The sequence below is a fragment of the Orussus abietinus genome, unplaced genomic scaffold (genome assembly GCF_000612105.2).
Source record: "Orussus abietinus isolate OABI.00-Male unplaced genomic scaffold, Oabi_2.0 scaffold221, whole genome shotgun sequence".
Lineage (NCBI taxonomy): Eukaryota > Metazoa > Arthropoda > Insecta > Hymenoptera > Orussidae > Orussus > Orussus abietinus.
The window spans coordinates 36,047-50,703 of record NW_019394376.1 but is presented as its reverse complement, the minus strand read 5'-3'; the positions used below and the strand labels follow the sequence as shown (position 1 = coordinate 50,703).

At 39.0% G+C, this 14,657-nt stretch overlaps 1 protein-coding gene across 1 annotated transcript; it reads left to right on the top strand.

Moving 5' to 3' along the window:
* Positions 1–3,863: 3,863 nt before the first annotated feature.
* On the top strand, positions 3,864–11,974 carry LOC105697789. The gene is made up of 4 exons (XM_012421445.1): positions 3,864–4,014; positions 8,346–8,546; positions 10,140–10,313; positions 11,482–11,974. The coding sequence occupies exons 1-4, from the start codon at positions 3,967–3,969 to the stop codon at positions 11,761–11,763; spliced, it is 705 nt and encodes a 234-aa protein (XP_012276868.1). The 5' UTR covers positions 3,864–3,966; the 3' UTR covers positions 11,764–11,974.
* Positions 11,975–14,657: the final 2,683 nt, after the last annotated feature.

Below are 14,657 nucleotides of genomic sequence, written 5' to 3'. Positions count from 1 at the left end.
AAATGAAGCGGGCTATAGCCGTTGATATAAAGCATTGCGCCAAAAGCGCACTTGGCGGTGTGCAATATAAGTTAATTTCTGGTTGACCCAAACTAAAAAACACAATGGATTCTTGAAAACCAATAGTACAAGCTCTCTTTTCGTCGATATGGAATATCGAAAAAAAAAGAAATTAATTACAAAACTGACTACTCAAAGTTCACGCATGTTCCAGTAAAAAACGCCGCTGGTTTCTGTGCTTTCTTGTGCGCCTCCTGAAAATTCCATTATGAATATTCAGGGTTAGGAAGGGTTATGCCAAGATGAGTGTCTAAGCCAAGATACGTTCGCGAATATGGAGAAAGGAATTCGCAGATGGCAACATCGTCTTAAGGTGAAGTGACCCCCCCCTCAAATCAGTCGATTCTAATACAACACTTTTTTTTAAGGGTATTAGACCAAACTGTCCGAAACTTTAACCCTTTCTCTACGGCAGTCTGCTCCGTCGGAGTGACACCGTTGAACGGGCCACCGTGCCGCCGGAGTAGCGGCACTGAACGGAGCACTGCGCCGAAAAGTGTGCATGTTGCGCTTAGGTAAACTGGTGTTCGGACTTACATCTTTCGGTGCAGCTTCGTCATTCTCCGGATCGCACGATTCTTTAAGTATTATACAACAACATATTTGGAGATTTTGCAATTATTATCAATAAAAACATCGCGGATGTCATGGTCAAGTGGTATCACGCGGATGTCGTCTATAGGCGGCGCTCGTACATACAGGTCGTCGCGCGGATGTCGTCTATAGGCGACGCTCGTACACACAAGTCATCGCGCGGATGTCGTCTATAGGCGACGCTCGTAGCGAAAGGGTTAATACATCACTCCTAATCATCTAAAAATTGTCCTGACGCATTAAAAATTTGGATTTTTCAAAAAAACTTTTTAACTTAGCCAAAACCAGAACCAAAATGGCGTCCAGCTCTCATATTTCGATCAATATACAATTATTGAAGTCTCTGATATGAGGAACGAAAGGGTTAGGACAATTTTACGACAATTTGGAACACTCTGGTAATCGATAAACTCGCATTTGAACGGGATAAAGACAAAAAAAGTGTTTTACGTGCTTCTATGCCAAAACGATGGGAATACGAGGTGTCGGAGTGAAAATGTAATTAACCTGAAAATCACAGATGGCGCAGGGGGTTCCTCTGCAGTCAATTAGGCCCCCAAAAAGCATGAATCCAGAGGATTTCTGGAGCTTTACTTCGACTTCTTTATAATTATTGTACGAAAACGACAGGTGGAGTATGCCATTTGGTACAATACCCAATATAATTCGACACAGCTGTCAATGTAAAAACGAACGTCGGCAACGTAGGCATTTAGAAAAATCTTCTTTATCGACGTCTATCAAGTTCCTCGACGTGTTTCACTTCACCTTAACCGCGGAGAAAAATCGCTACAAAAGATTGCCACTGGGAACCTGAAAACTTAGCCGTATTCCAGACACAAGTTATTAAAGGGTTTTAAAATAGTGTCCTGGTATACGATACTTATTTATATTCGGAAGATTAAAGATGGGAATAGATAGAAAGTGTACAACACGCGTAGGGAACTTGGACTATGTATGATGCAAAACGAATTTTTCAAAGTTCGCTACGGAGAGAACTTGAAGAGAGTTCGCGCGAGGGACATAGAACAAATTTACCACTGGAGGAACTGAATGAGATAGAAGTTCATATCGGCCGCGCCTGAAGATTTATAGTCTTTCTAGCAGCCCCCCCCCCCATTTCTGGGAGGTTATACTCCCCCCTACCTTCAGCGACCCCACCACCACAGGGGGCCCGAAGGCCCAAGACGGGCTGGAAAAAACCCGAAAGCTCCGGACCGCTCGTTCAAACCCCGGGGAGGCGCAAGCCGGGTCGGGGCCTCCGCGACGCTGTCCCCGAAGGGAGGTCGCTTCACCCTGCCCGTTGCCCGCGGGGAACTCTGTGGAGGTCCCTCCCCTGCACTCACGTGGTGCGAGCATTCGTGCAAGGCGCCAGCTGAGACGTAATGCTCCAGCGTGGTTTCGCGAGTTTTCCAGGCTAGGTCGGATGGGAACCCGATCCATCGGCCAAGATAACCCAGCGAATATTCGGATCGGTTATCCCATCTATCGGCCCGTACTAGCTCGCTGGCCTTCTTATTACGGCCGATGTTGTACCCCCAACCCGCACCCGGAAATCCGGGACACGGGACGGGTTACCCGACGCACCCCGGCCGTCCGGTCGAGAAGTATTCCCATGACGAGGGCCACTTTTCGCCGGTAATTCTAGGGGGAACAAGAGTGCGGTCAAACTCCGCAGAGCGAGCATCTGTCATGATTACCCAGTAGCCATTTGCCGTTTCGTTCCGGACCCATGGGGGCCCGCATCCAGTCTCCACGACGAGGAGGTTTACGGATGGCTCTTGGACGCGTGGGATTCCACCCCACGTCGTTGCCTTTCGGAGGCCGGACTGAATGAGATAGTCGTTACTCTACAATCAACATTATTAACGGAATCCTGAAAAGAGAAGACATCCTAAATCTCGCCGCCCGGTCGCACCGGGATCGCCAAATTTAACTCTTTCGGTACGAGCGCCGGATATATCCGGCATCCATGTGACAGCCTGTATGCACACGCTATGTGTGCATTTTCGGAGCGACGCCTCGTAAAGCGAGAGTTCACGACGGACAGAGCGCTCGTACCGAAAGGGTTAATGAAGGTTCAGGTTTTCCCGGTGTTTTAGTTAGTTCACGGAGGAACGGCAAGATAGAGGGTGGTCTGCGAAGTTGTATAACGACAATCATTTGTTTGTTTAACGGTAACGGGGCCGTAACAATGACTAGCGAGTTTATGTGAATTTTTAGATAGTGACAAAGAATGAACGCGTACAGCGGAGGACGCGAATGCCTTCCCTGCAAACACGGTAACAGGAATGCATAATGGGAAGGCATTGATGTCGGCCAGTGTACAGTATTCTTGATTCTTTCGCGGAAGGCGAGACACTACGAATTAGTCGAGATGCTATCGAGGGATTCGCGAGATGTTGACGACAAGGTTTGACGATCGCGACTAAGGCAGATTTCTCTTCCCTCTTGTCAGCGAAGAAAACGCCGTTAACAACGTCTTGAATTAGAAGTCGATTAAGGTCGAATCTCGAAGATACCGCGGACGCGTAGAGTCTCGCGGGAAACCGAAGGATTTTCATTCAAGGAATTTCGAAGGAAATTCAAAATGTGGTGGAACTTTTCTTGAAACTTTCAATACTCAAGACCAATTTTGTACATAAAATTCTTTTCGGCAAAGTCTTTTCCACTTTACATAAACTTGTCATCACTTGGGCTGTAACACTGGTGATTATTACAAAATCAATCTTGCTGCATCCAAAAAGTTCCTTTACTAAGAGGAATTTAAATTGCCGCAAGTAATTACATTCACCTAGAAAATAAATTTTTCTCTCAGTGTACGTTGCAATTGTTTACCAAGCAGTATATATATGTTCAACAACAGTAAATGCCCCTACAATTGATCGAGTCTACGTATGTTTCAATTTACGTCACATAGGTATACATATCTAAATATAGTAAACGAAGTACAGTAAACTCTATGAGGAAAAAAAGTGATGTCCACATCGAACAGGTGAGCATACTTACGTGAATCTGGATTATAGGGGATTCCCGTTAGCTTCAATATGTGTGCAGTCCCCACTTGTGCAAGTATCTCGGAGTATACCAGTTAGTGTTTTTTATCTTTTATATCTTCCTTATCAGAGGTAAAAATACGGAGTCTTAAACCGTAGGTATGCACAGATATACTCGCATGTATGTATGTATATATAGGGAACATGCCGAGCAAGGAGCCAATGTGCTTTTCCTCTTACAACTCGACACATCACAATTCGCAAGATTAATCTTTGCAAAGTTCAAGTCTGACTCAAGCTACGATATCACGGGAAAATGAAGCTCTTTGTCTTCTGCATTTTCGCTGCACTTTGTGGCATACAGGCAAGTCTTAATTTTTAGTATTCTATTTTAATCATTTTGCTCCGCTCGATATTACTGTAATTGCGCATGCTACTTCCGTGCATTTGAGGCAAAACTCTACCGAGTTTCCTGATTACACTATTTGTTTTACACTTTAAAACACGTAGTGGGGGTCTCCAGGTCCCAAGATTCTTTTCTATTTTCGAATAACTTGGTTTTTCCTAATACCAGGAAACCCACGTTAAAATTAGTTTCAAAATTCATATCTAAAATGGAAAGTTTGTAAAGGCGAATTTCGAGAAGAAAGAAAATTTTCGAAAATGGTCTCCGTACTCTACTTAAGTACAGCCAAAAATTTGGTAGAATCAATTGCACGATATTTTATCTATTTATTCATAGAGCTTCTCTTCTGGATATCTATGTAGTCATTTGTGCTTATTTGACTTATAAAAAGAAATTTTAGTTACTGTATTTATTAGAAAATATTAGTCGTTCTCTTTATTATAGATAACTTTTTAGTCACAGCTGACGGATGCAAAACATCTTTTATGTAACGCAAGTATGATTTACGCGTCTTTTCGCGACGGTCTCCGGAAGCTAAAATTGCTCTTATTGATGTTATGCTCGAAATATTTCTAGCATCGATCTATGTTCGTTGTCGAAAAGCGACTGCCTCCTTCCTCTTCCAGCCCTATCGCCGAATTTTTCTGAGCGTTTGGTAGGAGGAATGAGGAAGGAATCTATGATATTATTGATCGCCCCTCCGCAAGGACCGCTCGACAATTGGTCACGGAAAAGGCCCAAAAAGGGAAATCCATACAAATACGGCCGAGACGGAAGCGCGATAAGACCCGTGCAGTCCGGGGGCCATAAAACAATAATCTGGGCCTGACGCTCGGACGACCGTCTTCGTCCTGCCTAAGCTGAACACAATAGCTATTGTATCGCCCGAAAACTATAGCTATTAACAAGGGGTCCTATGCGGGATAAATATATTGGATGTTTACAGGTTGGACGTCGGTAATACCCGATGTGCACGTGCTAAGGGTGGAAAATTCCGTTTTAACTTAGGGAGGTTATTACAGAAATGATTTCCTGCTCGAGGGACTCAGCGAATTGGGAAGATGGGCGTAACAATTGTGACGGGCAACAAAGTAGAAACAAACAAAAGGGAGATAGTGGGGGCAGTACAGAATAGAGTCTCGAAACGTCCTAGGACGGAAACGTGCTCGTATTCGTCCTGCGAATTGGCGTCCGCATGGAACAGGACTAACATTAACCGTTACTGTTAGTTGTTACGGGGATATAGAACCGTCGAACGCGGACGAAGACGATCGCGAAAAGACGCGTAAACCATGCTTGCGTTACATGAAACATCGTGTATACCATGGAAACAAAGTAGGTTTTTTACGTCCCACGTGCTTGCGACCCAGACGGCATAAAATATTCATAGAATATAGAAAAGAAGTAGGAAAACATTCCTCATGTATATGGGACATTAGAATGATATTTTAACGCATTCGCGACCGCAGACGTGAATTCACGTCATTTTTAATTCTACTCCTGATTGCCGCTGACGTGAATCACGTCCATGACGATACACGATACAAGTTTGTGGCAACCAGTTTCAGAATTTCATTATTTTCGCCGGTACTCAGTATTTGAAACGGAAAAAATTTGCCGGTCGCAAATGTGTTAACATAAGAAGTAGCCTTCAGAAATTAGAAAATATTCCTTTGAGTTTCACACGGAAATGTATCTGTTATAAATTCTGTTATCGTTAGTGATATGTGTACTTGCTACTTGGAATTTGATCTTTGAATTAAAAAAGAAAAAGATTACTATGACGTATATGTAATCATATTGTAAAAATATGTAAATAAACCCCACGGGGCCGAAGAAGCAGTAAAGAGACCAGTACAATACAAATATATAAAAATGTAATAGATTTATATTTGCATCACGTACGTATACATACACTTATGTGTAAAATGTTGGTAATTTGGAAACTGAAAAGTGTACATTAAAAAAATTCATATGATAATATTAAAGTTACTGCGAATCAATTTTTTACATAAATCTACATTTTTAAATGAACAACAATCACCACGGTGAACATAAACATTAAATACTAATTACGAATTGTGTCGAATGTTTTGTCATTTGAGCAAATATAAACATTTCACTAACTTTTTCCTTGTTCTTATCTGACTTTTTCTGAGTGTGGCCACGCGATAAATGCGCCGATACAGTCCATACTCGGAAGCGTAATCAAATAATCCGTTCACGGCACATTCTTTTTTTTAACTTTGAATTAATTCTAAACCGTTTGTTTTAAATCAATTTATTTATACATGAGAAATTATCTCATTAATGGTTACTCCTTTGTTTTACAAATGGAATGCTAAGAAATTGCGGTAAGATCGATAGAATGCAAGGTGACATATTGTAGCAAGTGGATACAAGAACAAAACAGTTAAGCATTTTATGATTAATAAACATGTCCAATTGCTTGTTAGAGTTGGGATTACAAGGACATTAATGAGATTTTCCTCGCTTCAGATGGTAACTAGGAAAATGAAAAATAATATTTCATATTAAATTTGATCAATTATATGTGATACTCTTAGTTTATACAGGGTTGATTTAGTTTAAATAAAGTTATTTAGTTTATTTTGTTTAATATTAACGTTTCAAAGTCTCGTACAATAAGGTGCGTCAATTTGTAAAAATAGAGAAAAAATGTAATACCAGGAAGGTTATCGGATGATAAGATAGTTAAAAGTGTAGGAGGTGAAATTACCGAAGGCGAATCTACTATTGACAAGTCCATATTTTCCGTAGATTCACAGGTATAGTTGTTTGACTTCTTGTTAAAGAAGACGTATATGGAATGGATTCAAGCGTTCCGTTCTGCGATCCTCGACCAAGTGCCGTCCCGTCCCCTGTTCGCAGGGATTGTCTTGGTCTAGCCGTATCAATTGTTTAGGCCATGCTCATATTTTCTAAACATGCTCGCCTTTCCTCGCCCATGATTCTGGGAATAGGTCCGCCCATGGACCTCCGATCATTTTGCCTTGCCTCTTTGAAATATTTCCTTCACGTGGTAAACGGAATAGTAATTGTCCTTGGAATACTAATTATTATTTCTTACACATAATATTACATTTTATTTCGGAATTTTTTACCGATGAATCTGGTTATAGCATATGGCTGGTCTGGAGCGAAGTGTCAATTTTCTTCATTAATTAGTAAATGTCAGTATTTATAATATCGCAAGGCTTAATCGTAGGAGGATCCCGTTAATCACGTTCGCACATAATCCTTATTTGAACACCGTCATCAGTTCCAGTTACCGTTTTAATCTCCCATATCTTTGTGATTCACAGTAATGACGCATAGAGATAAATCCGATGTATATTTAGCGGCAATGTCTTGCAAAATTGCGATATGCATTTCACCGCGGGACAATTTATATTGAATATTGCAATTAATATTTGGAATTTTAAATAAGATTTTAGATTAATATTTAAAAGAATAACTTCATTAAGCCTGTGACGTCTTACATTACTTTGAATCTTTCATCATGCAGGTAAATTGATTTTTTATTACTGGAGCCTTCACTGTAATCTATCCACCCGAAAGAACATAAATATGAATTTTAAGTGTAAGCAATACGTTTCTAATGGGAAAATATTCAATCATTTATCCTTATATTTTCAAACAGATATACATGTACACGGTCATAAATGTTAAATACCACATTATAATTTTGTTACTCGTGTAATGGCTCACCAAAAAGCCTTTAGTTTACATTACATATTAATTAAAATATCTCTCTAATCTTTAATTGTCCATGCATGTTTTGTAGTCTTAGAAAAATATTTAGTTGAATCGATAAAATTTGTGTTAATTCAACCATAGAAAATAGTTGTTATATGGGCAATCAAGTTCTTGCTTGACATGACAAAACTCTTTGGTTAATAACTTTTCCTTGATTACATGAAATATTGAGGTAGATCGCCCCAAATGTTAAAGTAATTTTATGTATTTAACCAAAATATTTTAGTTGATTGATACAAACGAGTTATAAAGAAAACGGTGTGTGATTTATTTACAGGATAAATACGAAACATTACATTTTTAATAGAATCCTCCCGTTTACTAATAACAATGGTACTTAAATGTCCTTATCATCAAACAATAGAAGTAGTGGGTGATGTAATTTCCCAAAAGAAGGTGTATTATCAGTTTAGCTTGAGTTCATTATTTTAACAACTTATTTTATTGATTTGAAGAAGTACACCTTTTAATTAATAAAGAATTAAACGACTAAGCTTCTATTGTTACAGGTAACAAGTGCTGCCAATGGCTTGCAAATTCTTGTTCAAGGAATCCGCAAGCTCAAAACCAACACGAATGATATAATACAAGACCTACAACGTTACCAAAATACTTTGGTTAGAGAACTTGAAAGGAAGGTACATGACCGGAAATTCCAATCAATATCGGAAATAAACACCATCACAAACTCAGCTCTTAAAGACATTGAGGTGAGATTCCTTTTAATTTAATCAATTCTCTGGCTATTCGATTGTACTCATTCAGCACTGATATTAGAATATTCGAAAGCACGAGTAAAAGGGATACTTGAAGGAGGTCAATCATTTATGTACTTTTCTCCAAACTGGGTGTACCGGATCATTTGAAACTGTACCACGTAAATATGGAGGTACCTAAGAAGGCCCCGACACTCATAAAATTTCATTTCTTTTATATACAAATTTAAACAATGTCCATAAAAAATTAAATTTCTCGCATGTCTAGATGTTATGAAAGACGTTGAGAAATTTAATCGACGTCGATTAATTAAACTTCACGTATACCTTTTTTGATGGTAATGCCATTCCAAATACTTAATGCGAAGTGAAACCCTCTTCAAATCAGTCGATTCGAATACAACACTTTTTTTTTTAAGGGTATTGGACCAAACTGTCCGAAACTTTGACACCTGACTCGTAGTCATCTGATAATTGTCCTGACACATTCAAAATTTGGATTTTTGGAAAAAATTTTTTAACTTAACCCAGACCAGAACCAAAATGGCGTCGAATTCTCATATTTCGATCAATATACGATTATCGAAGGCTTTGATATGAGAAACGGTAGGGTCAGGACAATTTTACGACAATTTAGAACACTCTGGTAATCGATAAACTCGCATTTGAACGGGATAAAGGCAAAAAAAGTGTTGTATACGCTTCTATGCTAAAACGATGAGAATACGAGGTCTCGGAGTGAAAATTGAATTGATCTGGAAATCACAGATGGCGTAGGGTATCCCTCTGCAGTCAATTAGGACTCCAGAAAGCATGAATTCAGAGGATTTCTGGAGTTTTACGTCGATTTCTTTATATTTATTGTACGAAAACGACAGGTGGAGTATGCCATTTGGTACACGTTGAGAATTATACGAAATCAAGCGTTCGATGTGTCATTTGAAGAAAGCAATGATGACGAGATCGACGTAGAACTGTCGAAATCCCGTGAATTCATGACTTTTTAATTCTAACGGACCAACGGTGCCATCTGTGACATTTAGCTGCAACTAAATTTTTGCTCTAAAGACACGTGTTAACTACGAGACAAACCAGCATTCTCTTGCAATTGCTGAAAGTATTTTCCATATTTTCCTATTTGACTATGTAATATTTCATTTGTACGATATTATAAATTGTTCGAGCTAGGTCCTGAAACTCTTCATTTTCGATTCTAAGCCTCCAAGAAGCGTGAAACATCGAAAACGTGCACGGACCACGCCATATTGGTTCTAGTCCGTGACAAATCGATAAATTTGTTATGAAATATGTAATTTCATAAGTTTCAGGACCTACTTTAGGGCCTCCATATTCACGTGGTAAAATTTGAAACGAATCGATACACTCAATTCGGAGAATACTTTCACGAACGATTTGACTTCTCGGATATATATAAGCTAACTGTGTCATATCATCTCCTCTCCTAAGACCTCCGTATACACGTGGTAAAATTTCAAACGATTCGATACATCCAATTCTGAAAATGTTTCATAAACAAGACCCTTCTGATGCTACTTTCGTATCATCTTAATTCCTTGCAATTTACAGGCTGCTGTGGCAAAGGCCAAAGGAGAAGGCAAAGATGCAAGTTCTTGTGAAACAAGTGCCAAATCCAGCCTCAGGGAGCTCAGTTTGGCTGCTTTTAAAAATTGGGACGAGAAATCGAAAAGCAGCGTCGCTACTCTCGACCCGGTTCTGAAAAACATCGAATCCGTCATCTCGGTAAGTATAACATTAAATATAAATACAAGGGTAGAAAGTAAAGAATGTAGGACGGATATCTTCACGACTTCAATGACTTTACAATACTTAACCGTACTCGTATTTGACTTGTATACAATGCTAAACACAATACCATTTTAGACGTTATGTTGAAATGCTGAGCAAATATTAAGTAAATATTGATTTTTTGTCAATTTGAGGGCCGCGACTGTCTCATATTTCCCTAGTACCATGGACACTAGTGGTCTTCCATTTCAGAACCACGATTTTGCTATTAACACAGCAATGCCCCATGTATTCAAGGGATAGGAAAATAACACACACTGCACACTTAGATCCGATCTTTATCGGTATGCTGTACCGATGGAATTTAAGGCAAACACATTTTCCCTCTTTTCATCCTGTGAAATACAATTCGATTCGCTCTGGCCCGATGACGGTTCTTTTTATCACCCGGTAGCTCGGCCATGAACACGTGAAAATACTCGATAACGCAGCTTTGCTGTTAATACATTCGGGACCGCTGACGTGAATTCACGTCATTTTTAATTCTATTCCTGATCGCCCCTGACGTGAATCACGTCCATGGCGATACACGATACAAGTTTGCGGCAACCAGTTTCAGAATTTCATTATTTTCGCCGGTACTCGGTATTTGAAACGGAAAAAATAAGTCAGTCGTGAATGTGTTAAGCATCGGTCCCATCAACATTACGAGAAGTGCGGATTTTATCCGCATCCTCTACCAAATATATTTCGTTGTTATTCTCGAAAACATCGAATTCGATATTTGTTCGAACAACACTCGACTCATTATTGCATGATAATGAACAACTAAAAGAGCGCAATCGCTAACACAACTGTAATGATCGGACAAACAAACGGATAATAGCGTTATAGTAAAAAGTGGAAAAAATGAAAATGTTCCATTCAGCCAACAAAACGAGTAACTCCGTCTTTGCAAATTTCACTTCTTCGTTAACAACGGCTTTTTTTGTGAATGAATGAACAATTGTTTAATTATTCTTTATGAGTTACGAATCAAATTTATAGATACCAACAGCACAGCAAATGTGCTTATGGATAATTTTCTTATGAGCAAAGGAGCAATATCTAAGAGTGAAAAATACCCTTCCCGCTTTGTTCATAACGAAACGTTTTCTTTCAGGCTGCCAAGAACTCCCTCATCTACTTGGACTCCATCGTCCCCGGATGCATCTCGTCCAACACCTGGGCCACTCAAAGTTGCGTTGCCGGTAAACTGCCAGCCGCACATCAAACACTGAAAAGTCTCCAAAGTTCTTCCGACTTGGTGAAGCGTACCGGAACTTCTCTCTCCAACGACGCCTACCAAGACGTCTTCAGATACAGTCTCCAGTCAACGTCGGATTTCCGCACAAACACAGTAAACATTCGTTTGGGGGTCAATAGATGCATCGAAACAGCCTAGAAAACTCAATCAGTTTTTTATACAATTGTTAAAATAAACAAGACCATAGCCACTGCAGCGACAGACTGCCGTAAATATGGTACCTCTGCATGGTGTTATAAATTAATAATACCCTTCCGTGAACTACGCTGTGACCAATTTTAGAACCTTTATAAATGTAAAATAACGCACATGCAAAATAAAACAAAAGGACTGAAGATGCTTTTATTTACATTTTAGTTAACTTTATTAAAAAGACATACACTAACGTTAACTTCGTACGTAACGCTGTTTCGAAGGATTTGGTATAAAAGTTCTAACTTCATGTATAACACTTGTATCTTATTAGTCTTTTGATTTGTCGTCTTTCCTTATGAAAAAATTCAAACTGTTTCCTTCGGTTCAACGTTTAGTTTGATATGTAATTTACTAATGGTAAGTAATTCAGTTCTACTGTTCAGTGCTACAGTTCGGTACTGGAAAAATGATTAAATAATAATATCCCATTAAGTGAAACCTGTAAAAGTGTGCGTGTGGCATTTAACGAGTCTATATTAATGATTACTGATTCCTTACGGTATCTATTAATCAGCGGGAAGCATCCCAACAGAATAGCTGACGATCATTTTTGCAGTTGTTAACTTATGGTCGCTGAACATAGTCCTTTAGTTTAGTGGATAGTAAAGATTTTTCTAAATGAATCCAATTGAAAGGATGCCATCCGAGGACATCGAATTTACAACTCAAGGTCTTTTAACCCAATGACAGAGGCAAGTAAGTATTTTTGTTTTAAATATTTACACTTTGCAGAAATATCTATATTTCTGGTTATGATATTCTTAAATTTTTCCTTTTTAAACTATTGGTGATAGCAATTATTTAATTATTCCGAGCGAGTTTTCACTTGGAAATTTATGCTGTACTTATAGGGATTTGACAGAATACGTGGACGCAATAGATAAACTTAAAACTTTCAACACCTCAGAAGAGCTTGTATTCAAGTGTGTCGTTAGTAACGGCTCAAAGTCAAGGATACTTAGCTGGCAACTAAGTACGAATCACTGAGTACAATTTAGAAAGTAATCCACTTCCTCCTAAAATATGAAATAGTTGAGAAAAATGTGTGAATTAAATTATTCATTTTATTCGGACAAGTTAACTGACAAGTTATCTTACTTTTCCAGATCGTTGAAATCATGAGAGGCACGATGAGGAACTTCCATCCACGATTCAGGAATTCAAAGGAAAACGTGAGCAGTTTGGAAATTCACATTCAATCATCCATCAGTGACCCTGTAACAATGAACATTGGTAATAGCTTGGTGTAATATTGGTTCAATTTTTATATCTTAATATAGAATTATCGACTAATAACCAATCGTCTCAAAACACACCTTTGATGTACAAAAATTTAGCCAAATACATTTATCTTTATTCAATTAATTGCAAAAATAGCTCAAATTCCTCCCTTCTCATGAAAAGCTCAAATCAATTATTTTTGCCAAATGTAGTAAAACATTCATTCCATTAAAATCCCAGCTAAAATCTTTTTGCCAAATGTTACGGTATATTTGGTTTCACGTATGTTGCATGTACAAGAGTTTCTGCTTTCTCAAACCAAAAACAAATATTAAAACCTATATCGAAACAAATAAAAAAATTATAAACTCAATTTGAAAACAATATTTTATTTGGCGAGCACCCAAGGTATACTCTATACGATTGCAGACGTTTGACATTTTTAGGTTATTTGTACATATAAGTACTTAATCGCTGGAGTTTCTTCTTCTTCTTCTTCCGATTATTTGGCCTTGAGTTGGTTCCCTTTTAAGCCAGGGTTTTGCAGTGTTGTTAGCTGCAGAGATGAGCAAGAGAAATTCACGACAGAAACCTAAATACTAGCTTTGTGAAGGTCTTAAAATACATTTTATTCTCTTAAAAATAAGCAGCCAATATAAAACATTATAGATTTCTTTAGTATCTGTCAAAGATATTTGGTCACGTTTTTCTCGCTCGAGTGTAGTCTGAAAGATTTCGTGGGTGTCATTTTTATACACTCGATGGCCAATCTGCTTAACGTAGTTTCTAACCATCTTTTCCCGATTCGCCCCGACCAATACAATGTATTCAATTATACATTACAAAATGTATTCAACTATAAATTACTTGGCGTGACAAAAATCTAATGAATATATCTTGCTTAAATGCAGACTCGAGAAAATCTCATGAAAACAATAGTTCACCGTCTCTCCCCGTCAATCCAGACAGAAGGATATACAAAAAATGAGAGGGACAACGTGGCGAAAAAAATGGATGACTGTCCATTCGAAAGAATGGAAGGCCATCATAGTTGCCCTCTTCTTAAGGGGCCGCGTCGGCATATAGCCTCTTCGACACTTGTAGTCTCTTCGGGCAGAGCCCCCTACGTCTCGAACGCTTGGCAATCCCCTGATTTTTCGAATTTGAACAAAAAAAATACTCCGCGAACAGATTCAAAAGCTAGCAAAACGACGACCTGCGATCCGAGGATGCGCAGTCCGTGCGTATTGCACAATTATCCGAATTCCCAAGCGCGGTCTAATTAATTTGCATCCCTGAAAGAAACTTATCGCGATCGTGGGCGTCCGGGAGTACACTGAGCGAATAATTCACTCTCCAGACTAAAATGAATGACTCGCGGCAATCTAGACGTTTCTTGCCAAAGAAATTTCTCGGCTCCAGTAAAATTCTTTTTTTTTGTAAAGTTATTTTTTTTTCTCCCAGCGTAGAACCCCGGACGCAGGACGGAGGACATCTTCCGCGCTTCCGGAAACGCGAACGATGTAAAACTATAGTATATATAAATACCCAGGCTCGGGATCTCTCCCCAAACCCCAAGGAAGAGATCCCGCCCTGACCCTGCCTACTTACATCTA

What these genes read in the sequence shown, in the direction of transcription:
- LOC105697789 (XM_012421445.1), top strand. Translation starts at nt 3,967, where the DNA reads ATGAAGCTCTTTGTCTTCTGCATTTTCGCTGCACTTTGTGGCATACAG. An exon ending in CTGCACTTTGTGGCATACAG is followed by an intron (nt 4,015 to 8,345) that starts GCAAGTCTTAAT and finishes CTATTGTTACAG; the next exon opens with GTAACAAGTGCTGCCAATGG. An exon ending in ACATCGAATCCGTCATCTCG is followed by an intron (nt 10,314 to 11,481) that starts GTAAGTATAACA and finishes GTTTTCTTTCAG; the next exon opens with GCTGCCAAGAACTCCCTCAT.